The sequence below is a fragment of the Telmatherina bonti genome (genome assembly GCF_933228915.1).
Source record: "Telmatherina bonti genome assembly, chromosome: 17".
NCBI classification, from domain to species: domain Eukaryota; kingdom Metazoa; phylum Chordata; class Actinopteri; order Atheriniformes; family Telmatherinidae; genus Telmatherina; species Telmatherina bonti.
The window spans coordinates 31,447,740-31,473,287 of NC_136615.1; the positions used below are offsets into that span (position 1 = coordinate 31,447,740).

The 25,548-nt window shown below is 41.4% G+C and overlaps 1 protein-coding gene across 5 annotated transcripts in view; it reads right to left on the reverse strand.

Annotated features, from left to right (window-relative positions):
• tcf4 (transcription factor 4) overlaps nt 1-25,548 on the reverse strand; it is a 283,617-nt gene that overhangs the window by 41,741 nt on the left and 216,328 nt on the right. For all 5 annotated transcript variants that reach the window (XM_079256445.1, XM_079256444.1, XM_079256446.1 and 2 more), the window contains 3 exons: nt 6,090-6,195; nt 4,259-4,407; nt 4,025-4,178 (listed from right to left, as the gene is read on the reverse strand). In XM_079256445.1, the coding sequence (XP_079112571.1) occupies nt 4,025-4,178; nt 4,259-4,407; nt 6,090-6,195 (409 nt within the window). The remainder of the gene's footprint in view (nt 1-4,024; nt 4,179-4,258; nt 4,408-6,089; nt 6,196-25,548) is intronic.

Sequence of the window (25,548 nt, forward strand, 5' to 3'; positions counted from 1 at the left end):
CATCCAGACAGATTTGAAGCATCTTGACTTGTGCTTATGTGGACTTTAAATGTGTTTCACACACATGAGGAGCGCGGAGGCCAACAGAGGAAGGAAGTGACCTCACAGGAACAGATGAGCGCCCACACACACAAACTCTGACATGCTCCCAGCTCATCTCTCCTGATAGCAGATCCCAGATGGAAAGTTCACACTCCCACACACACACACACACACACACACACACACACACCACAGAAAAAAAACACATCCTTTCACGGCAAATGAATCCATTACAGAGATTGGCAGGACTGCTGGGAAGAAGACGGACAGACAGACAGGTAGAGCGACAGACAGGAGGCAGCATATGTTTAGGGGTTAAAGCCTCATGTCTCACTGCTGCCACACCACTGGCCTGGTAAACCATGCCAGGGATTACTCTGTCTCACACACACACACACACACACACACACTTAATGCATAATTGAGAACATGCACAGGAGAAAATCTTTTTCATAAATGAGAGCTTAGAGTCACAAAGGAGGCGAGCACTCAGAGGATGAAACAGATTTCTTCTCCTTTGCCGACGTCCAGAACCTCTGCAGGGACAGAAGTCCCAGTTCAGGATGTTGTTCATTTCCCAGTTCCCCCAATGCACACCAGTAAACTGGCCACAGTACAGAAGCATTCGCTGTGGATACTCTGCAGGTTTTCCTCCCTGGTTCTGGTCCTGATGGAGGTTTTCCTCCCTGGTTCTGGTCCTGATGGAGGTTTTCCTTCCTGGTTCTGGTCCTGATGGAGGTTTTCCTTCCTGGTTCTGGTCCTGATGGAGGTTTTCCTCCCTGGTTCTGGTCCTGATGGAGGTTTTCCTCCCTGGTTCTGGTTCTGATGGAGGTTTTACTTCCTGGTTCTGGTCCTGATGGAGGTTTTCCTCCCTGGTTCTGGTCCTGATGGAGGTTTTACTTCCTGGTTCTGGTTCTGATGGAGGTTTTCCTTCCTGGTTCTGGTCCTGATGGAGGTTTTCCTTCCTGGTTCTGGTCCTGATGGAGGTTTTCCTTCCTGGTTCTGGTTCTGAGAAAACGTTTCTACTCGGATGAAACGAGACTGAAGCAGGAAAGCTGAGAAAACGTTCTGTTTCCATGTTTAAGTGAACGTTTGCACACGTGTCACATGCCGCCGTTTAAATCACTGCATCATGTTTCTCATTAAGTTCATCTTGTGTTACCAGTCAGCTGCTCCGACTCATATGTGTGTGTGTGTGTGTGTGTGTGTGTGTGTGGTGATGGGGGGACATATCTTTGAATGTTAGGAATGTCTTCCCATAAAACCAAACCTAAAATGTGTCTCTCTCATTGCTGTCCTATGTTTGGATGCGACCCGAAGCAGGACGTCCATGTTCTGTGCTGCGTGACGGTCGGTGATGTCAACATCGTGGTAAATTTTCCCCACTCTGCCTGCATTGTGTTTTTCACTATCTGCAACAAAAACGTTTTGTTTCATCGCAGCAGGAGGATGTGTAACTGATTATGTGTCTGTAAACATGCTAACTCGACGAGCTAACGGGTATTCGTCAACATCAAATGATGCCACAAAGGAACTATTTGATGGACTGAAGTCAGAAGATGACGATCTATTGGTGAAGTTGGAACCAGCAGACTGAAAACAGCTGATGTTGTTGGTTCAATGCAAACAGTTTCTGATTATTCAACTAATACAAAAACAAGAAAGCAGCGTTTAATGTGACTGATGTATCTGGTTGGGATCCAGCAATAAGCAGGAGTGTAACAACATTGAGTCAACATTCAACAGCGAACACTGCATGCTCAGCTTTCTGCCCTTCATTGAAGTTATGAGCATCGTGACGCTGGTTGGCACTGGGAATCCATCGTCATAAAGTTGTTTACAACCAGCTAAAAACACCAGAAGAAGTAGAATTAATAAAACCACAACGTTTTATTGCTGTTTTCAGCTATGTGCTTTATGTTTGGCCGTTTCATTGTCTTCTTCTCTGGTTTGTCCCTTTCACTCTTTGCGTGTCAGAAGCACTACTCGATGCTGCCCCCCATGGTTTCCGGTGGTATCGCTACGTTTTCTGCATCAGGTGACGGCTTGCTAAGCTCCTTGAAAACGAATGGAACTGTCCATCCGCATATCTGCCTTTTAGCATAACTTGGCCTTAAGGTGGTATTCCTGGTCTGAGGTTAAGGTACTGGTTGACCCCTCTTTCCTGTCCTCTGCAACCTCAACTCGACCAGAAAGACGGCTGTCCTTCCTGGTTCTGGTTCTACTGGAGGTTTTCCTCTTCACTGTCTGAATTTTGTACATTTGGTTTTTTCTATGCAAAAAGTGCTGATATCCTGACATGTTGTGTAGATTTTTGTGACATTTTCCCACATTAATAACTATTTACTTAATGTCCACAGAGTCAAACTGAATTGAAATCGTGGCAGATTTTGTAAAATCAGCAACAAATGAATTGTTGTGATTTTGTATCAGAGGAATATGTTATAAATACGCCTTCTGCTCATCTGAAGAGAGAACATATCAAAGCCATCAGATCTACAAGGAGGAGATTTTAACATCTGATCTGTGGTCTGGTCCTCTTCTTCTGTTCCAGGAATTCAGCTGTCCCACCCGATCATGTTCACAGACCTTACTCTGATATTTCATTCATAAAGGATTAAAGATGGGAGTCAAACAGCAAAGTGAAAAGCATTGGACATTCGTCCATACCATCCTAATACCAATATTAGTATCGGTATTGGCTCAATACCATGTGTGTGTACTCGTACTTGGAATTAATAAGAGTTCTGATACCTGATACCACACTAGTCACTAGTCAGGTGTGTTTGATGACATGCTTCGGACATGTTTTAAAAGATAAAAATGTCTTGAATGTTAAAATGTGATGTTTTTGTGACACTGAAAGCCAGATCTTTGTTTAAAAATCACACATTTATAGTTTTATTTGGGTAAAATGTGCCAAATGAAAATAAATACTGTGGAAATTGTTAGATGTGTAATGTTGGATGTAAGGATGTGTAATTTATTACAACCTAATGAAATCTTACACAGTTATAACAGCAATAATAACCATAGTCACAATAATGTTCACATAAACAGATCTGGTATCGGGAAATATCGGTATCGGCATATATTCAAATTTCAGAAATCGGATCGTAAAAAGTGGATCGGTGCATCCCGACATCACATCCTCAATAACACAAAAAGAGTAAAAATAAGATCAGAAAGCAGCAGACCTTCAAAAGTCTCAAATTAATGATAATAAACCAGTCCTTTGTGAAGTCATCTAAATGTCAAACAGTCAGCGTGAGGGATGGGTGTTTTCTCCTTATGTCAGGTCCAGTGGTCCAGCCTCAAAGTCTGAAGTCATCTATAGTCTACAGCTCTGAGCCAACATGGCAAATAAACTTAGTTTATATCTGGATTCTCAACACAGATCCCAAGTCGTTCCATTAGAAGCCGTGTGATCATGCTAATATGTTCATAATGTCAGCGTTAACAGAATAACTTACAGTCACCAGCAAAGTTATTCAACCCTTCAATGCAATGGCTTCCCTGTGTAGTGGGATGTGAGTTCTGCTGGACTGCAGCGTACATGCCTCTGTAATCCAGACTGTTAGCATGCTAAGATTGGCTAGAAAGGGCTGAAAACAAAGCAGAGTGTTAGCTAATCTTAAAGCCATGAAGCAGACAGAGATTGTGGATGAAAAACTGCAGCACACATCCTGAGCGGAAGCTAAGCTATATTAAATTTATCCCTCTAACAGGCGCTGAAAAGATTAGACCACAGTTACATGACATGGTGAGTCAACAAGACCAAAGTCAGCTTTCATCCTCAGCTTAAAATCTGTCTTTCATTATGATTTATTTCAGATTTCTGCAAACAAAGGCATCAACTAAAGTCCCGAGCTGCGTCCAGGCTGAAGAAGGGGGGGTGTTGGTGTTTTCTGTCTCCACAACAAGCATCCAAAACGCAACCAAAAAGTTAAGTCTTTGCTTTTCTTCAGTGCAGGAGTCTTACCCATGACGCTGTCTGTGCCGTTGGTGGGGGCGGTACAAGAGGCGGTGCTGTAGTGGTTGCCACCGCCACCGCCCCCGCCGCCGGCCCCTCTGTGGAAGCTGGACATGGGAGGAAGGCTGGAGTTGATATCTGCAGATGAGTGTGAGGGGTAGCTCTGCAGAAAGAGGGTGAAGGGTTTATAAACAGGATCAGAATCCTGCATTTGGACACTTTGTGAATGACAGGTGGGCTCACCAGTCTGTCGTGAGGGTGAATCCCGCAGTAGGAGGAGCTCTGGGAGGGGCCATGGGCTGAGTTCCCACCCCCCAGCATGCTGCCATGGTAACCCTGCTGGCTCATACTGCTACTGCTGCTGCTCCAGGGATCACCGCTGTGGTGACCATCTGACAGAGACACAAAATGAAGAAGGAGGGGTAGGATAGACCAGGAAGACACGTTAAAACAACACTATATATTTTATATTGTCTTTCATCACATTTCCTGTTAACATTCGATGTTTATAAACTGAAAATAAGCTGTTCATGATATCCACTTGTTTGTAGCAATAAAGCTAATTCTGTTAAGACTAACGGATGAATAGAAAAGCATTTAACGTTTACACAACCAAAAAGACCCGAGGAATATGTGTTTTTCTGCTTGTTTTGGACAAAAATAAACAAAATAAATATTTTTAGCAAATGGTGGAGATGTTAAAAAGAAGAAGTTAATAATATTGTAACAACAGTAAAATGTGAAACAGCAGTGTTATAAGAAACACCCAAAACCAAACCGGTAGGTAGAGATGCTCAGGCAGGTTAATAAAATCCATCAAAGTCCCTGCAGATTTACCAAACGGTAAACTGGGACCTTAGAGGAGACAGAACTCTGTTGCATGTCTAACAATACTGTATTAATAATGAAGAAACACATCAAACATCGGTGTCAGCATCAACAGTGAAGATGTGACTGTAGGAGGATGGAAAAAGGAAAATCTCAGCTGAGATAGTCTGAAGAGACACAGGCACCTTTGTGAGACACAAAATAAGAGTAAAAATGGAGCTTAATGCAGTAAAGCACAGTGGAGGCCCACTCTTCCTGTGGAAGGCAACGCTTTTTTCCTCCGCTTGGATGTCCATCCATCCATCCATTCATCCATCTATCCATCCTTCCTTCTATCCATCCATCCATTCATCCATCTATCCTTCCTTTCATCCATCCATCCTTCCTTCTATCCATCCATCCATTCATCCATCCATCCTTCCTTCCTTCCATCCATTCATTCATCCAGCCTTCCTTCCATCCATTTATTCATCCATCCATCCTTTCATCCAAATGTCACGTGGCCAGATGAGACCAAAATGGAACTTTTTGGTATCAACTCCACTCGCTATGATTGGAGGGGAAAGCGTGTTGAGTTGCACCGTAACAACACCACAACCAGTGCGAAGCATGGGGGTGGAGACATTATGCTTTGGGGCTGCATAGGGGGCAGGACGAATGATCTGTACTGAGGACAGGGTGAAAGGGGGCCATGCGTCGTGAGATTTAGGGTAAAAACCTCCTTCCCCCTTTGGGAACGTTAAAGATGAAACGTATCTGAGTCTTCCAGCACGACATTGATCCCAACCACAGCACCCTGGCAATGAAGGAGGGGCTCCGTTAGAAGCATTTCTAGCCAGTGTCCAGAGGGAGTTCATGTTGCCTCTGCATGTGTCAAACTACCAGCAATTACCAGCTACAACGTGTGCAGATCTGGTCAATGTTTGCCCATCCGAGGTTACATTACAAGTACTGAGTTGAACTGTTGCTAGATCATCAGGTTCACTACTTCATTACTCATCTGTATCAAGCTGCAGTTAAATGTGATTTTCTGCCATGTTCCAGGTCTGAAACATGAAGAACGTGAAGCCAAACTCTCTAAAACTACGTTTTATAATGAATAAATAATCGTGTTGTGGTTGAGAAGCAACTTGCAGCTCAGGGAATTCCAGTTTCTCGACCATCCGGTGACCGCAAAGTGTTGCGTAACCAGTGGTGGGAGGGCTGATGAAAGACAGCACCGCTGTGTGTGTGTGTGTGTGAGTACCTGGCATAAAGAATGAGCTTGGGAAGCCAGCGCTGGGCGGTTTGGAGGAGGGATAACCCGGTGAGTCCCTGTTGTAGTCGGCGGTGCTGGCAGATGGAGCGTACACCTGCAAGACAGAGAAACAGAAACGTCACGTGAAAATGTGAATTTCCACGCTCAGCAGGACTCCGTTTCAGACAGGTGGCGATCATCAACACTGAAGACATCCATGCAAAATTTTCCTCTTTCTGACAGCTAAATATCACACCTGATCTAGAAACTTCTGTCACAACATATTAAACCAAACAAGATAAACAAAAGAGCATCATTTTATTTATTTATTTAACATGTTACTTGACATGGTTTCCTGTAATACTTATTTAGTTTTGCAGTTTTAAAATTTGAATCTATTTTTATCAAATTAATGAATTTTAATTATTTATTTGTTTTTATTCACTTTTATTGTATATTATTTATGAATTATTTATTTTTATTTTTCAACTGCTAATAATTTATTTAATATTTTCTTGCATTTAGTTTATTCCCAGTCTTTTTGCCTGCATGTTCTTTTTTTAATATTTATTGCAATTTTAACACGTTGTGAATAAATTCAGGCATAAAATTAGCCGGTGAGTCGAAGGAAGAACCAACAGGATTATTTCTGGACTGACAGCAGTCTACCTCTATGAAACACATTCCTGACTCCGGCGGAGAATCATTTTTATGGCAACATGCATGATTTTGACATTTGAGTTGGATAAAACGTGATTAGATAACTTGTTGCCGTTGGTTACCACAGCACCAAACATAAAAAAAAGAGCAAGGACAGTCAGCAGCCAAAGCAAGTATTCACAATGTCTGAGTTAAGTTGTGTCTTTCAGTAGGTGCGTGTCTGTGTGTGTGTGTGGGCACAACATGCCTCTGTGAATGTGTATGGCGTGTGAATGCTCAGCCATGACGCTAGCTTGCACTACATGACGCAGACTTTAACCCAGCTGCTCTCCTCACTTCAGTCCACAACAAGCAGAAACTCTCTACAGCTACACCTCCTCCACCTCTGCCCCCCCCAAACTAAAGACAGAGGTTGCTTTGTTAAATGAAAGTATTTGCATATGAATAGAAGACAGATGTGGTTAAAAACAAACCTGATGATAAAAAGCACTTGCAGGCATGATAAAAAGTATCGTGTCACTTCCCACACTCCCCTTAGAGAAATGATTCAAAACAGAAAACAGTTCCTGTCACACAAAACTCCCCGAATGTTCCTGGTTTTATTTCTCATTTAGCTTCAACTGCGGCGTTACGTAAACCGTCTTCCAGGCAAACCGTCCCGATGTGAGGAAGAGGAGGAGAGGGAAGCTGACAGCATGCTTCATACAACATGTGCACGAGGAAAGGATCGATGGACGAGCGGAGGTCATGAACGCCACGCAGCACGCCAATCTTTTGAATTTGCTTTACAGATTATGAGTGTATCCACAGAGGGAGCACAACTTTTACCAGTTGGCTCTTGTTTTGTTCACATTACCTGTGAAACAAATCGGCTTTTTTGACCACAACTGGGCAAACGGACTTGGATTTGAATCTAATGGTCCTTTTCCATTAGGACCAGCTTGTCTCAACTTAACTCGCCTCGGTCTGTAGGGCTTTCCACTCGGCTATTTGGACCCGTTAACCGGTACTTCTTTGTAACTCCTCATCCCAGGTTCAAAGCGAGCTGAGTCGGGTTATGTGTGACGTCACCAGACTGCAGCAGATTGTCTCTCAGTCCTGTGTTGTTATAGAGCTTGCCGTGCACAACACTGACATCACAGTGATTTTGCACAAACCCCACCCATTTTAGACCTGGTACTAAACTGGAATGGAAAAGAAACTGGACGAAGCTGAGACGAGTTAAGTTGAGACAAGCTGATACTAATGGAAAAGAGGCATGGTGTGAAAGCACCAGAACTGTAAAAAAATCCAAACCATTTATGTAAATATCGTCCTGTTGTGTAACTGGTGGTGTTAATTTAGCTGAAAACACAACAGAGTTCTGGTACAAAATGTGTGTGTTGTTGTAAGATTTCATGCTAATGAAGTGCAAATGAAGCATGTAGAGACGATGAAAAGTTGTGTGGAACTCCTCAAGTAAATAAACACAAACGAGGTCTATTTCCGCCTCTGCCAGGTAAAGACCGTGTTTCTTCAGTTGTAAACGGTCATTTTGGAGCAAAACATGCAACCTATTCAGAAAGCAGCAGCTTTTCCACCAGGTGAAGTTTGATATCAGACCTGAAAAGCAAATAGAGTTGATCTGTACTGACTGGCTTCCTTCGGCTTTTACAAGGTTTTCTGTGTTTGATGGACAAAGTTAAGCCTCACTTTACAGTCAAAGCAACATGCAGGCCAGCAAATAAATAAATATGAGCAGCGACATCAGCCGCTTCTACCAGAAACCTGACTGGAAACACTGAATGGAGACCAGAACACATCTCTGTTCATAAACATCTCTGGAAAACCAGAACTGCAGTGTTTGTGTGAATTTTCAACGTTCTCCGTTAGAAACAACCAGAAAAAAGCATCAGCAGGAATGATGTGTACAAGGAGAACAAAATATTCTGAGGCTTATCTACAATTTTATCAGAGAAAATAAAACTTTTAGTGTTTGATGCAAATAGATTCTGAGTAGAAAACCACTATGATGGTGTTTCTATTGGATTCTAAACATTTAGAAATGTCCGATTTCAATCAACAAGCTTTGTAATAATTTATTGTTAAACTGAGGAACACTTAAAGTTTCCATAAGTTGGTTACAGGAGCAACACTAGCCAACACTCCACAGTTAAGTCAGTTTAGTAAAACTAGTTTCCAACACACATCACTTCCTGAAAACAAGTGCAAAGACGGCAGCGCGGACATAAACGCCGAAACAACCACGCCATGTGAGCAGCAGGGAACTCTGGGAATCAATCAATAAGATCAGGAAACATCCAACTACACAGACACACTCACACAAACAAGAAAATACACAAACTTAAACACAAATGTAAGCTAACTGAGGTTACTACGTTCCCACAATGCACCTTGCAAAGTATTCATACACATGCAGACACATGGTCTGTAGAAGTCATTAGGGCTCAAGTAAAACCCCCTCTGACTTCCTCCTCCTCCTCCTCCTCTTCCCCTTTGAGATCTGGATCTGTGCTCTGCTCACAAAACCACATTTATTGACCCAGAGCCTGCATACAAATACACACATTTACTGAAACACACATACACACACCATATATGTTGATCCTGCTGAAAATATGTAGAGTTATGTCTCATGCATAGCCGGCATATTTTCCCAGTGAATGTGTTGTTAGGCTGCTGACGGAAGACTGGGATTTGTGTGTGTGTGTGTGTGTGTGCTGCCGACAGACAGGGACAGGTGCAGAGTGTGTTAAAGACACAATAACAACCTCACTTCCTTCGGTCACACACATGCAGACATGGAAGTTTCAGCATTCCCACAGCTAACCGTCAGCCAATCAGAGAAAGTCTCCGCTATGCTGTCATTTTTCCCACAGTGGATGGATGGATGGACGGAGGTTTGGATGGATGGATGGATGAATGAATGGGTGGATGGATGGATGGATGGACGGAGGTTTGGATGGATGGATGGATGAATGAATGGGTGGATGGATGGATGGATGGACGGAGGTTTGGATGGATGGATGGATGAATGAATGGGTGGATGGATGGATGGATGGACGGAGGTTTGGATGGATGGATGGATGAATAAATGAATGGATGGATGGATGGAGGAATGGGTGTATTTATGAATAGATGGATGGATGGATGAGTGGATGGACGAATGAATGGATAGATGAATGGATGGATGGATGGATGGATGGATAAATGGGTGGGTGGGTGGTTGGACGGATAGATAGATGGGTGGATGGACGGAGGTTTGGATGGATGGGTGGATGAATGAATGGGTGGATGGATGGATGGATGGATGGACGGAGGTTTGGATGGATGGATGGATGAATGAATGGGTGGATGGATGGATGGATGGACGGAGGTTTGGATGGATGGATGGATGAATAAATGAATGGATGGATGGATGGAGGAATGGGTGTATTTATGAATAGATGGATGGATGGATGAGTGGATGGACGAATGAATGGATAGATGAATGGATGGATGGATGGATAAATGGGTGGGTGGGTGGTTGGACGGATAGATAGATAGATGGGTGGATGGATGGATGGACGGAGGTTTGGATGGATGGGTGGATGAATGAATGGGTGGATGGTTGGACGGATGGATGGATGGGTGGATGGATGGATGGCTGGATGGATGGGCGGATGGATGGATGGGTGGATGGATAGATGGATGGGTGGATGGATGGATGGAGGTTTGGATGGATGGGTGGATGAATGAATTGGTGGATGGTTGGACGGATGGATAGATGGATGGATGGATGGATGGATGAATAAATGGGTGGGTGGGTGGTTGGACGGATAGATGGATGGGTGGATGGATGGATGGACGGAGGTTTGGATGGATGGGTGGATGAATGAATGGATGGATGGTTGGACAGATGGATAGATGGATGGATGGATGGATGGATGGACGGATGGATGATTGAATGGATGGATGGATGGGTGGATGGATGGAAGTAAAACAAGTTTCTATCACACATCACTTCCTGAAAACAAGTGCAAAGTCGGGAGCACAGTCATAAACACCAAAGCAATCGCGTCATTTAAGCCGCAGGGAACTCTGGGAATCGATCAATAACATCGCGAAACATCCAACTACACACCTGACACTTTTCTCAACATGAGCCAGTTTATTATTGATTTCTGTCTCAGATTACTGGCTCATTCACTTCAGTAATCAGTTAGCTGTAGCATGCTAAGCTTGTGTAGTTTTCAGTAAAAGTAAAGTAAGAAACATTAAAACAATAAAGTATCAGAGAGAATAACCAGACTCTCGTGCTGGATCGAAGGCCAAGTCATGAAAATCAGTCATCAGACGGGTTTTAAAAATGGAGGGTTTTAAAAACCTGGAGTAGTAAACAACAACCACGGCGGCTCTGTTCCCTCCGAGCTTCCGTCTAGACCTCGGTACCTCCAGAAGAGCTGACTCACTGGGCTGCGATGAGGGGGAAAGTAGCTCAGAGACGTACAGCGGGGCCAGACCATGGAAGGACTTAAAAAGCAAACCTAAAAGAAGCTTAAAATGAACTGTAATGTGTCTGGGCAGCCAGTGAAGTGACGCTAAAACAGGCATATTATGGTCTCAGAAGAAGAACAGCAGCATATTGGATGAGTTAGAGACGTGAGCGAGACGACTGTCTGACTGAACGATAACAGCGTGTTACAGTAATCCAGCCTGGAGGTGATGAAGGCAGGGATTACTGTCTCAACGTGTGGAGCACTTAAACATGATTTTGTCTTCACGAATCGACAAATAATAAAGAAGCTCGACCCCATCACTGATGAATTCTGCCCATCTAGCTTAAAATCCCTGTTCAATTTAAAACCCAATTAGCGAGAGAAGCTTTTAAAACACTAGACGGGGGGCACAGATCAGCTGGGGAGGGGCCACTACAACCATTCGGCCACTTTTATCTAGGTAACTCATGACCATCCTCTCCTGTATAAATATGTCTTTAGTCAGTTATGTTGATTTCTACCTAATATAAATCTTTGTTTTGTCCTTTTATTATTCGTCAAAACTTCATCTCATATGTTCCCTTGAAATGGACCCACTTCAAATGAGTAAAAACCCAAGTATCATGCGTGTCTCTGAGCTGTAGGTGGAAAGTGAAGCACCTGAATGAAACCCGGGCAGTAACCACTAGTACTAACCACCAAACCACTGCACCTCGCAGACAGAAACTAGTCGAACAAATTCCCATCACAGAGACCTAAAACAAAGCTGATGAAGCAGCCGTGCCCTATGATGGAGCAGAAACCAGCATGTAAAACGATGATCTTCAGTAAAACAGACCACAAACCCCCCCTGACAGAGTTCACATGGTTGCATAACACTTGACAAATTCAGAGAATCTTCATGGAACATGAAACATCACAGATTTCATCAAAGCCTTGTTCTACGTCGCCCTCGGCAGCAGAAAACATCAGGCCGCATTCCTCTGAAACGTATTCCTCATGGAGCTAAAAACACACAGAACAAACAGCTGTGCAGCGCCGGCCCGGCCCGATCCGATCCGAGTTGCACAGTTTAATCTATTTACAAACCACCTTATACTTTGTGTAAAAGAGTTCATAATCATGTAGGTATTGCTGTATGTAACTCATAATGCATGACTTTATTACAAATTATATAAAAACAAAGTAAATACAGGAAAAAGTCAAGCAAAAAGAAGGAAATGAAATTAAGGAATATACAGTTATTAAATAAATTATCTAAAATTAAAATAAATTGTATATAATACATACAAAGTAACAGCAAAAATATGAAAACTATTTAAATATATATATATTTATGTATATTTTTTTCTTTAAATTCAAGAATTGGTTTGCATCAAATAATGATTAAATATAAGAATTATTGTAATATTCATTTATTGCAATAAATGAAGAAGAACAAAAAAGGCAGAAAAACTTGAACAAGTGGGATAATAATCCTTTTTCAATTCCTTTTTCCATAAATATGTGGACATTACAGTTTTTCTTGTCTGCACCATAATACTGTGCTGGAACCTGACATACATAAAAACAGCCAAACCAAAACTCGATGTGAAAGGATTGTTTGGATCAAAGTCAGCTCATAAAAAAATTGAGTTACAAATAAATAAGTGATCAAAAAGACAAAAAAAGAACCCTGCTGCGTTTTAACTGAAAACAGAAACAAGTAACTAATTTCTGCAACAGTGTGTCACTTCTAACTAGCTGACGGAAACACTGGTGGCCCTCAAGGTTTTTCTCTTTTTTCCATTCAAACGAGAGCGTGGAAAACAATAAACACAGCCGAATGAAAGGCTTGAAGCTGGATGCAGATAAAAAGACAGTAAACGGAAACAACAGAGAAAAATGCAGAGGGTGAAGACAGCAAGAATGGGGGGCTTATAGTCTTTGTGCAGTGTTTTATGCTTCTTCTTCCCAGTTAATGTCTGAAAATGTGGGGAGCATCTGTTCAACCTGGCTGTCTCCACCTCAGCCATGACTGGAGAAAGAAGGAGGAAAGAGTGAAAAGGACAAGGAAAGGGAGGAAAGCAGTAAGCTTAAATGGAGGAAATCTTTCCAGGACACCACAAAATTCTTGGTACACATATTAGTTATTTAAAAGTAGTTAAACTGCTGATTGTGAAGTGATGCTCTGAACTAAATGCTAATGGCAGTATGCTAACGTCCAAATGAGAACAAAATCATAATGCTAATAATCTGCATGTATGACATGGATTCAACTACAAACTGCAGTGTTGTGCAGTTAAGATGACCAGCAAAGTAAAATACTGGATATTTAGCGGACGTAGCATCAACCAACTAAACCTGATAGACGTCTGGTTGGTCGAAGAAGTCACCAAAGTGGCAAACCACCATGTAACAGGGTCCTCCAACCGACCACATCCAGCAGGCCAGTGGATGAAGCATCTAACTATCAAAGTTATGGGAACACTGAAACCAGTGAGACTATGGGCTTTATAAGTGAGGTTAATTAATAAGATCTGTAACTTTTAAATGTTTTTGTACCAAACACACACTTCTAAACAGCTAAACATGTAGCTAACCACAATGGGGCAGAGCTGAAAACGTTAAACGGTAGGTGTCTCTTAGTGGAGTAGTTTATGTTGTCGTTGGGTTTGGTTTAGAAACTTGTTATACTGAGAGTTGAAAAATACTGACGGCTTCAGAGAACGTAGTAAATGTTGTGAGGTGGGTGGCGTTTCTGGCCAATCTTAACCACAGATGCTCAGCGCTATCTGGCCTTTTGTTTGTTTTCATTTATTTAAATTAATTACAGTAATTATGACAATGATTAAAACAATAACAATAGTCATAAATGTAGAAATAACCACAATGCTAAATAACAGTCATGAATGTTAGTAATTAGTTATACTAATGTAAAAACATTTTAAAGAATTACAAGGTCAAAACAAAAGGTTAATAATTTTAAATCTTGTTACACATAATGTAAGATGACAGTGTACTACTTCTTCTACTACTACTACTACTACTACTACTACTACTACTAGTAATTACAGTAGGAATAATAGTAAACAGTAACCTTAACGATAGAGGTAAAACAAAAAAATTAATGAATATTGAATACTTTAAATCATTTAAACTAAATACATTTTTATGATAAAAAATAATGAAAAAGATTTAAGGCAGAAGATGAGTATTTTATAAATGATTTGAAACATCATGTGTAATATTATACAAATAACAGTAATAATAGTAATAACAAAAATAACCCTGATATTATAAAAGTAATAGTACAAATAATAGAAATAATAAACAGGGTTCTGACATGTAAGTGATTATGGCACATCGCCATGGCCAGATAAGAGCTTTCCTGAAGGACGTTGCCTACAGCTATACAGATGTATAAATGAGCCATGACACTAAAAGGATTAAAATAAAAAAAACCAAAGCGTAAAGTGAGATTTACAAGACACAGAAGCTGGCAAGATGCTCGGATCATTAAAGGTACCAGCAATGGCACTGGCAGTGGCGCTAACTGTAATGTAACAGTGAGTCTGCCTATAATGGTAACAGTAAAGCTAATTGTGATGCTAACTGTATCAGTAACAGTGATGCTAACTGTAATGGTAACAGTAAAGCTAACTGTAATGGTAACTGTGATAATAACTGTATTAGTGACAGTGATGCTAACTGTTATGGCAACTGTAATGCTAACTGTATCAGTAACAGTGATGCCAACTGTAATGGTAACTGTGATGCTAACTTTATCAGTAACAGTGATGCTAACTGTAATGGTAACTCTGATGCTAACTGTCTCAGTAACAGTGAAACTAACTGTAACTGTGACAGTGATGCTAACTGTAATGATAAAAGTGATGCTAACTGTAATAGTAACTCTGATGCTAACTGTACCAGCAATTGTGATGCTAACTGTAATTGTGACAGTGACGTTAACTAAGGTTAACAGTGACACTAACGGTATCAGTAACAGTGAAACTAACTATAACTGTGACAGTGATGCTAACTGTAATGGTAAAAGTGATGCTAACTGTAATGGTAACTCTGATGCTAACTGTACCAGCAATTGTGATGCTAACTGTAATTGTGACAGTGACGTTAACTAAGGTTAACAGTGACACTAACGGTATCAGTAACAGTGAAACTAACTATAACTGTGACAGTGATGCTAACTGTGATACTAACAGCGACATTAAAAGGCAACCAAAATTAAACTACCTGCAGATTATATTGTAAAGATTAAAACTCACTCCGTCCTGAAAGATTACGCAGGTTGAAAGCTGAAAACAAACAAACAAAATGAAGGAAGGCATTTTACCCAATAAATGACTTAAACACATTCCTGACTTTCTTTCCTCCTCTCTCTCTCTCTCTCTCTCTCTCGCACACACACACACACACACACACACAGTTAACCATGCTTCATCCGAAGCAGATGTGCTGGAATGTGAACACTCAAAGGAGCAGTCACGAAACCTCTTGACAGACAAACACACATTTTTCCTCCCTAACACACTCACACACACACACACACACACACGGCTGCACCTGTGCCTTTCCCTTTTACCTCTTTTTGTTTCTCTCTTTCCTGCTCTCATTTCCATCATGCAGGTTTCACATCCATCTTGTCATTATCTTCCATCAGGAACATCTATCTCTTACAACATCTCAAAGGGGAAAATTTACTGCTTTTTGACAGAAAAAAAAAATCTACTGTTAGCCCCCCCTTCTCCACCTGTTGGTGCACTTTTCTTATCTTCATTTAGCTCCTCATGCCCAACACTGTGACGACTGAGAGCGTCCGGACGTGGGAAAGCAAATCAAACGTGCTGCAGACGCATCAAACTCTTACGTTTTTGGGGGTGGTGGTGGGTGTTCTGTTTTTTAGATGTATTTTTATAGTGGAGATCTGAGCCGCGGCCTCTGAATCCTCTGAAGGTTAATTATGTTCCTGATTCAAAACACATGGAGGTGTGTGTGTGTGTGTGTGTGTGTGTGTGAAAGCGGAAGGAAATCCCACCCACCACCTCCAAGCACAGCCCTTTATTCTACCAACCTGCAATTGCACTAATGTGAACCAGATGTACGTTCACACACACATATTTGAACATGGCTGCCTAATTGACTCCATATGAGGCGAGATGAGGAGGCCAAGAGGAAGATTAGGGAAGAGGCAAGGATGGAAAGAGAGAGAGAGAGAGAGAGAAAGATAAAGAGTAAGGAGAAAAAAATGCTTTTAACACAAAAAAGAGAAGTTTGAACAAAGTTAAGTAAAAATATGAAAGTGCATTGCTGCCACTGATGGTGAAAAAAGCCGACATTATTTCATTATAACTTTTATTTACTGTAAAAACATGAAAATATCACAAGTTTTATTGTGGAAAACAGAAATGCATGACATTAAAAGTGAGTTGACATGGTGTAAATTTTATTTTAATAAAAAGAACAAAAAAATTAGTTTTATCATAAAAAAGACAAACGTATGATCTTATTACATGTTTTTATTATAAAAACTAATGATGTTGAAACGTGTTTTATTGTAAAACCTGTAGAGAAGTTATGACAGAATAATCTAAAAAAATATTTTTATTTAACTGTAAAACGTACGACGTTATAAAGTTATGTTTGTTGCAAAAACCTTTATTGTATCATATAATTACATCATTAATAAATCATGATGCATTGAGGTTCTCGTCTTCAAACAAAGAAATATTTTATGAATCAGACAAATGTGCAAAAAGCTCATTTCCATGCAGGGTTGAGGCAGGATGATTTTTTATTCTTTTTCCCAAACGTTGCAGGTTTTCTATGTTTTTATTGTTGTGAAGCACTTTGTGACCTTGTGTCTATGAAAAGTGCTACATAAATAAGGTTTATCTTATCTTATGTTAAACACCTTGGATAAGACGAACACATCGATATGAAGAGATATTCAACTGTAGGATGAAACTTACAGCAAATATAACAAGTTCATGCTTTATTTACTTTATTTATTTACTGAAAGAAAAGCCAGCAACAGTAAATGTGCATGTGATGGGATGCTCTGATGACGTCTGGGTGTGAACAGTACGATGAAAGGGACTGTCGTGGTTGATTCGTGGGTTTTTATGTGGTTCGTCGCCTTGTTAGAGAACACGCTGTGCGGTACGGACCTAAACTCTCCGCCTTCGTGTGGAGGTGAAAGGTTGAGGTGCATCGTCGGTACATCCTGACATCCGAAGAGAGGGATCGTAAAGATGCATCATCCAAAAGGGAGCACAAGCACACACATCTGCAAAAACACTCGGGTGTAATTGAAAACATGCGGCGTCTCCTCCACACACTCACCGTGAGTTTCATGGAGCAACACATTCCTCAACACGCTAACACACACACTCCCTGTGGAGCTCAGGCTTCCTGTGGCTTGATTAGAGCCCCCTATGTGAAGACAAGTGGACTCAGCATGTGTGTGTGTCTGTGTGTGTGTGTGTGTGCTGTAGCGTGGTGCACCTGTGACTGAAGGGGGGGGTCGAGTCACTCAGACAGAAAACACTGTGGGGTGTGTGACATAGAGAAGAAGTGAGAGCAGGAAAGGAGAGTGTGTGCAGAAAACCAGACAGGAAAAGGAAAGAGTGACTTTTTTAAATAGTGAGCAGCTTCGTCAGGCGGGACTAAAATACTCCGTACATCCAGACCACTGTCCGCTTCACTGATCACATGACACGCATGTTGGTGACATACGTGGTTGGCTAAAAGATGAACCACGCACACGTTCTGCTGCCAGCATCTCATGTAGAAAACAATCATCTGGATGTTCCAATCAGCTTCCCAGTGAAGGATTTCATTTTCCAGACCGCCTGCTGACCCCGAGCTGTGGGATCAATGTGTTGCTGCCGTCAAACCAGATAACTGGAAGCCTCTCAGCTGTTAGCAGCACTTTGTTGGTGTCCAGCAGTTTGTCCCAGTGGAAATGGGACTGAAGTAGGACAAACCGAGCCTTCACGGTGCAAATGGCAGATATGGGGACAAAGTTTCAGTTTTTTCCTTCATGCTGTCGATAAACACTCGTAAAACATCAATGTTTCCTCACAGTGACTTTAACTCCTAAACATAAAGAGGAGACATCCCTTATTTTTAACCTTATCTGTGTCTGACGTTGTTTTATTTGTTTGGCTTTTAACCCAGCGTGGACATGAGGAGGAAATAGTTTGGGGAATTTTCCACAGCTGGAGGTCTGCTTCCCATCCTGACTGGGAACTTAATAAACATCCAACAGCTTTTAATTCGGATCCTCTGAAACTGGACAGGGAATGGTAAATATGTGGGAGCAAAATCTCCATCCGTTTTCGAAGTTTGTAAACCAGGATTTTGGGGAATCATGCAGGTCTTGAGCATCAACACATAAGTGCTGAACTGGTTTGGACAGAGCTAGCTTTTTGCCTTCTAACATGGCAGCATCAGTGAGAATATCAGTGTTTTTCAACCACTAGTGCGCCGTGAGAGATTATCAGGTGTGCCCTGAGAAATTACCCACTTTCACGTAATTGGTCTAAAAAGCAGCTTTGTGTTCATCCGAACAGACCCCGGTGAAAGACAATAAAATTCCTTCTTCTTGTGTTTATCTGATTTCTTTAATGAGATGAACTTTATCTGAATAATATGGATTTTCTTTTAAATACAACATTTTGGTTTGTAGTGTGACTTGGGATTTTTCAGTAAAGAAAAACACTGGTCTTTACTGACAGCTGCAAAAGGCGCTCTACGGTTGCCACAACTAAATGCTGCTTAGTTTTATTATTGGTTTAACTTACTATTTGTTTTATTGTTTTATGTCATGATTTGGGTTTTTCTGTGCTTTGTTTTTGGGCTTCCTGTTTTATTTTGTAGTTTTTCCTGTCTTGGTTCTTGGTTAGCTTCTTAGATTTCCTGTTCATTGCTTTGGTTCACCTGGGTTCATTTAGTTCATTTGTTTCACCTGTTTCTCGTTCGGTTTTTCCTGTGTATTTATACCACTCATGTTCACTCATTGTTTGCTGGATCATTTTGTACCTCAGTTTAGTTTGTCTGTTCTGAGTTCCCTGGGTTCCTCTGAGGAAAATAAATCGTTCTGAGTTCTGCATACCGGCCTCCCTCATCTCTGCAATTGGGTCCACACCACATCTCCACTGCTTTCGTGACAGTTTTAACTCTGTATTCCTTGCATGACCTGTTGTTTTATTGTGTTATTTATTTGCATATGAACTGTTCTATTCTGTTTTTATTTTGGCTGATTGTGTACAGCACTGTTTGGACTTTGGTTGTTTTAAAGGCCTTTATAAATTGAGTTGAGTTATGTACCAGTGAAAACCTTTGGTCCTTGAAGGCAACAGTCCTGCAGGTTTGAGATGTTTGCCTGTTTCACCACACCTGACCTAAACTAGTGGGTCTTTGTGCAGAACCTGTTGGGTCCATTAAATCTGAATCAGGTGTGTTGGAGCAGGGAAAGCCTGTAAGGACAGGTAGGACTGGAACTGGACAACCCAGCAGGAAATGTCTAAAAGCTTCTCAGTGTTCATATTTAATTTATTATGATCTGACCTTGTGGTTGTTTTAGCATCTCGACCAAATGAATAATGATTCCCAAATGTCAAATAATCACTTGACTGTTCATGCTTTGTTGAGCAGAGCTAAACACTGCCTCCACACGAGCAGTTTAGCTACATGAGACTTATTGCAACCTCTTCTGGGTGAAGCCAGCATATCGTAAACAGACCATGACTATACATTCAACTTTAGGATCCAACAGATGAGATCGAGCCACAAATCAGCCGCCCATTGAGGCCTTGTAGGCATAAAATAGGTTTGAAAAGCGACAGCCAAACAATGGACCTAAAAATGGACCTAAAAAATGACACAAGTTTCCAGTTCCTACAGGAAAACCCATTTAAGCACCTGCCTGGCAATGCTGCAGATGAGCTGAACACTCGATTAGCGACGGCTGACAAGATGTCTCAGACCTTAGACTCATGGAGAGAGCTACAACAGAGTCGTATGCAACCTTCCCCTCGTTGTGTATCAACTGGGAAATACGCAGACCTAAACCAGAGCGAACACTGAACACGCACACAACGATGCAAACAAACTGGTGTTAGCCAACATCAACCACCTGCCATAGATGGATGGGGCACAGAACACACAGATGAAGTCATTTCACTCATTTCAAATAGTATTTTTTACCTTTTCAGTAGATTTCACACACATTTCCACTGATTCTTATAAAGATCTCTTGTCCTCTTTCTGGCAGCAGGCTGTTTATCTATTATTTACTGGAGCAGCAACCCAGTTAGCAGCTCCTCTTCTCTTCAGTGACAAGAGATGAAGCTCCACGACATATTCCAGTGATTTCCAACCTTGTTTTTGGCTTTTTTTTTTTTAGGAATATCTGACCTCAGTCTGAGGCTCAGGGGGTGATTCATACAGCTGAATCAGCTTCAAGCTCACAACCAGCAGAAAAAAGTTCCTCACTTCTAAAAAAACCAAAACATGATCAGGAAAACAGAAATTAGTCCGGTTGGAATAAAAACAAACAAAAGGAGCTGAAAACAGAAAAAAAAAAAAAGATAAACTAATCAGGAAGAAAAGGAAAAGTTCAGAAGCAAAGTAAAGAAGTGTAAAAAGAGAAGAAGAAGAAGAAGCAGAAGGAGAGGGCGTGCGGCGTGTTTACACTGCGGCCTGTTAATGAATTCAAGATGGCGTCTGGTCTTGCCAGGAGCCGCAGCATCAAAGAGTCAGACAGCCAGTGAAGTCACAGCGCTTTAATTGACCACTAATTGCACTAAATTAGCTCTAGACTGTGTGTGTGTGTGTGTGTGTGTGTGTGTGTGTGTGTGTGTAACCACATTAGTGTCCAGTGTGTACGTCCAAGCCGTCAGACATAAAACTGTGATTTCCACAGAAGAGAGCTGAATTTGTCCATCCTGGTCTGACGTCTCGTTTCTCCACATTTTCCACTAAAGTTTCATCAGACCGACGGTTCGATCCCTGAAACCATCAAAGCTCCTGATCTTCATTACAAATTCAGCTAAATTTCAGGTTTCCAATCTGATTGGAGTCCATTAGACACATCCAGCTCCTCCTCTAAGTGTGTGTTGGTGTGTGTGTAGCATCACAACCTTTCACATCTCCTTTCCCAGGAAATTGAGTGGCCTCTTCTCATCTCACACAGACAGAGGATGATTTCAGGGACGGGGGAATATAGAGCCTCATGGCGAACATAATGTGGCTTCATAATGTCCCCCCTGACACAGGAAATAGCCAGAGGTCTGAGACTGAGTGTGTGTGTGTGTCTGAGAAGAGAAATACCCATCAGAGGAAGGAAATAACGAATCATACTGTGGCTTTTCAGAGCACAAAGGGCCTCATAACTGCACACACACACACACACACACACACATACACACACACACACATACACACACACATACACACACACTCTGCAGCGATAGATCCAGAGGAACCTTTGCATCTATCCTTTCTCTGCAGCCGCTTCTTCCTGTGTGGGGTTTGTTGGGGAAAATTGTTATGAGTTTCTCCAAGCTCCAGCATGTGCTTGTATTAGTTTGTAATAAAATGTTCATTGTAAGAAGACAGTTGACTCTTAGATGTATTACAACTTCTCAAGACCAGAGTATTTTCCACCACAGGTTGTGTGGAAGCTCCAGTCTGTCCCAGTTGGGACTGGGTGAAAGTTGTGGAGATAACGGGTTGAATCTTGCGGAGATGGACGGATTCTCACACACATGCTGGTGATTAATGTCCTCAGTAAGTTGATGTTTATAGTTTGATGCTGAAACTCTCAGCAAGCTTAAATCGAGGTTTCCGTTTGCTGCTGTTTTTAATCAAAACAATTCATTTTTCTGTTTCTTATATTTGATGTTTTTCCTACATTAGATTCTTGTGATGGGATGTGTTTTCAGATTGGTCTATATGCTGCTGCAACTTCTGCTGGGAGACCCAACGCTGATGTTGTGCATGAAAACGTGCATTTAGCAGTCCCGCTTGTTCACCCGATCAGGACACGGTCAGGCTTTAAGCTTTTCTTTTAGCAGAGTTTGAAGGTTTCTCTCACTATTCGGATGGCAAACAGAAGACAGATGTGATGGTAAGAGAAGAAAAGGTCCAGTTGTAGAGATTTCAGGTTAATTCTTGCTAAGATGAACAGATCTTGCTCTGTTTTTATTTATTTTCTTCCTTTATTCTGTTAAATCTTTAGTGTACTTTTGAATGATTCTGTTGCATCTTGCTTTTAATGTTTTATGTAAAACACTGTTCTACATTAAATGTACAAATAAAGCTGCATTCATGCTGAAACTCAGCCTAAGTGTTATTTCTGCAGATATTTCACAGGTCTCACTAATTTTGAGAAGCATGACAGAAAACATGAGATTGTACAGATAAATGTCAGAAGCAACATGGAAAACTTTGAGCTTCAGTAAAACGTTTAAAAAGCTTCTATTAGTTAGAGATGTAAACATAAAGGTGTTACAGGCTGCTGTTGTTTATATTTATTGATTCAGTTTGACTTAAACTGACTTGAGAGATGTGGACACGCTCCACATATTGATTCTCTTCCTATGAATACTGAGACGAGGACACTTGTCTGGCTATAACAACTGAATTTACATCACATCCAGATGTTGTGAGACCCACCATATCTGCAGATGTGGCACTTCAGACAAGCAAAAACATAAAAAGAAAAAGTGAAAAAGGTGTTTAAACTTTCCTTCAAGTTTAATGATGCAGAAAAATTGGCTCAAATGAGCTCTTTCTAGATACGTATCCAGGATAACGGGACCAGAAACCACCAACCATGTGCAGTAGTGATGATGAGAAGGCATAGGAGGATCCTGCTCAGAGTAAATTATTCAGCTACAATCAACTTCTTAGATGAGAATTCTTCAGGGAAACGCATCTTCGTGTAACACATGAACCTTTTACCAACATCCTCTCCTGAGAGACGTTTTATTCAAACAGAAGTACTTCATACAAGAAAAAGAGAAAAGCTACTTGATCTCAAGACTTATGTCAGCTGTGTCCATCAAGCAGTTTGGTGGAAATATTTAGAGATCTGTGATGCTAGTACTGGGTTAGACCATTTCCCCTTCAGAACAGTGTTAATTCTTGGTTTTGCAAATTTAACAAGGTGTTGGAAACATTGCTCAGATATGTTGCTCCAAACTGGCACCACCGCATCCGACAGTATCAGACATACAGATTCTGCCAAAAGGGGCATCGATATCAGAGTATTTCTGTCTAAACACCATCTGATACCACAGGAAGTTTCCATCAGAAGATGCTACACTGTGCTCATAAAGGGATGGACATGGTCAGCAGCAGGACTCAGGTAGGCTGTGCTGGTTAAACCATGTCATGTTGGTACTAAGGGGACCAAGGTGGGACTAGTAAACCTCCCCCCACCGTTCCACCAGCAGCAGCCTGAACCATGGATACCAGGTAAGATGGATCCATGCTTCTGACCCCACCGTGTGAACGTGGAGCTGCAGGCTTCAGCAAGTCGCCTTCTCCTCGTCTACATGACTGAATGTAGACATGTGATTGGCAGATTAGATATTTCTGTTCAGTAACTGGACAGATGGACGTGATAAAGCGGTCGGTGAGGGGACATCGGTCCTGCAAATCTAAATGTTCCAACAGAATGTATTTCCAAGTAAAATCCACCCTGTTTTGAGCACAAAACCACTTTCTGTAATCCTATTTTTATATAAACACGCAGACAAGGTGGTTTCTGTGTACACACACCGGTGTGTGTTGTTGGTTTTTCAAGCCAGGGAACAAAAACATTTCTCCACAGGTGACAGCTTTTTATGAGTCTCTTTTATTAGCCACCTATTTTCCTTTCAAACGCCAGGATATTTTTCCTTTTTTTTCTGGCAAAATCACCACACAGACGTCCCCCAATCCCCCCCGCACAACGTCTATTTCACCAATTTCCTTTGATTTAATTACTGCCACATGCTGCCGACTGCCAGCGATCGTTAGCGAGAGGAACGCCTCGACCAACGCAGAGTCCTGACAGGCTGAACGCGAAAGACACAGAAAATGCACCTAAATGGAAAACACACCTCAGCAGATGTAGACGGCTGGTTCAGGTCTCAGGATTCCTTCTGACTCTGATTTAACAGATTATATTTTATTATTGTCTAAGATCACAACACACCATGGCCAAGCAAAGAACAAAAGAAATGAACAGAGAAAAGGAAGGAAAGAAGGAAAAAAGGCATCATCTTTGCCGCATAAGGTAGGAGGAAGGTAGACAAAAGGGAGAGAATGACAAGTTTCTTGTATTGAGCCATTTGGCTGTCTGACAGCTCATTAAGGTGTTTCATAAATAATCAATTGATGAAGTAATTAACAACAATCTCTAAGTTTCACACATAAATATACACTGACTAAACAGGAAGTAAGGGAGGGAACATGAATACATAATACTGGCCATGGAATGTTGTGAATCCGGTTTGATCCTGGAACGATGGGATTGATCTCCTGTCACTTCCCGAGCGCCACGCCTGACCTCATTAACTAAACTGACTCAGTCAGCGCTCGTCGTTATTACATCCTGAACTCCAAAACTCCACAGTTTAGCTGCTTTTACTGTAGATACCAGCAGCACAGCATCAGTCTACAGTGATCCAAAATGAAAATAACTATCAAAAAAGGTCAAAGCCATCATTTATGAGACACAATTAACCCTTAAACTGCCTGTCCTACTGTTTGATAGAGCATATTTATTTGTAACTGTGATGAATCTTCTTTAAAAACATAGAGATAGACCCGTTTGAGGCGTCTTGAACACTTGGTTTGGGTATTTTACAACAAAACTTAGGGTTTGCTATTCCATTATTTTTACATTATTTCCAATTTTTATTGTATCATTATCTGTCATCTCGACCATTTCTAGCAGAAAAAATGTGTTTTTGCTGTTTTCTTAGAGCAAACATAAAAAAGAACATGCTGAAATGTTTACCTTTGCTTTGTTCAAACAACCAAAATGTAGTACTTGAATCTAATGTCACAATCCGAAGGAGTATTGTGTCACCATGATATACAATCTATTTCAGGACCACACTTGGGATTTACACCACTAGCAGCGACCAGAAACTAAAACATGGCACAGAAACCAGTATACTACAGTAAAACCCACCAAATGCAGGTTAAAATGAAGGTTCAGGCATCAGCAGCAAGACGTGGCTTTGCGGCAGCATCATGTTTGGTTCATCAGAGAAACTCAAGAGCACATTATCAGAAGAAGAGAGGAGATGAAAGAGAAAAACACA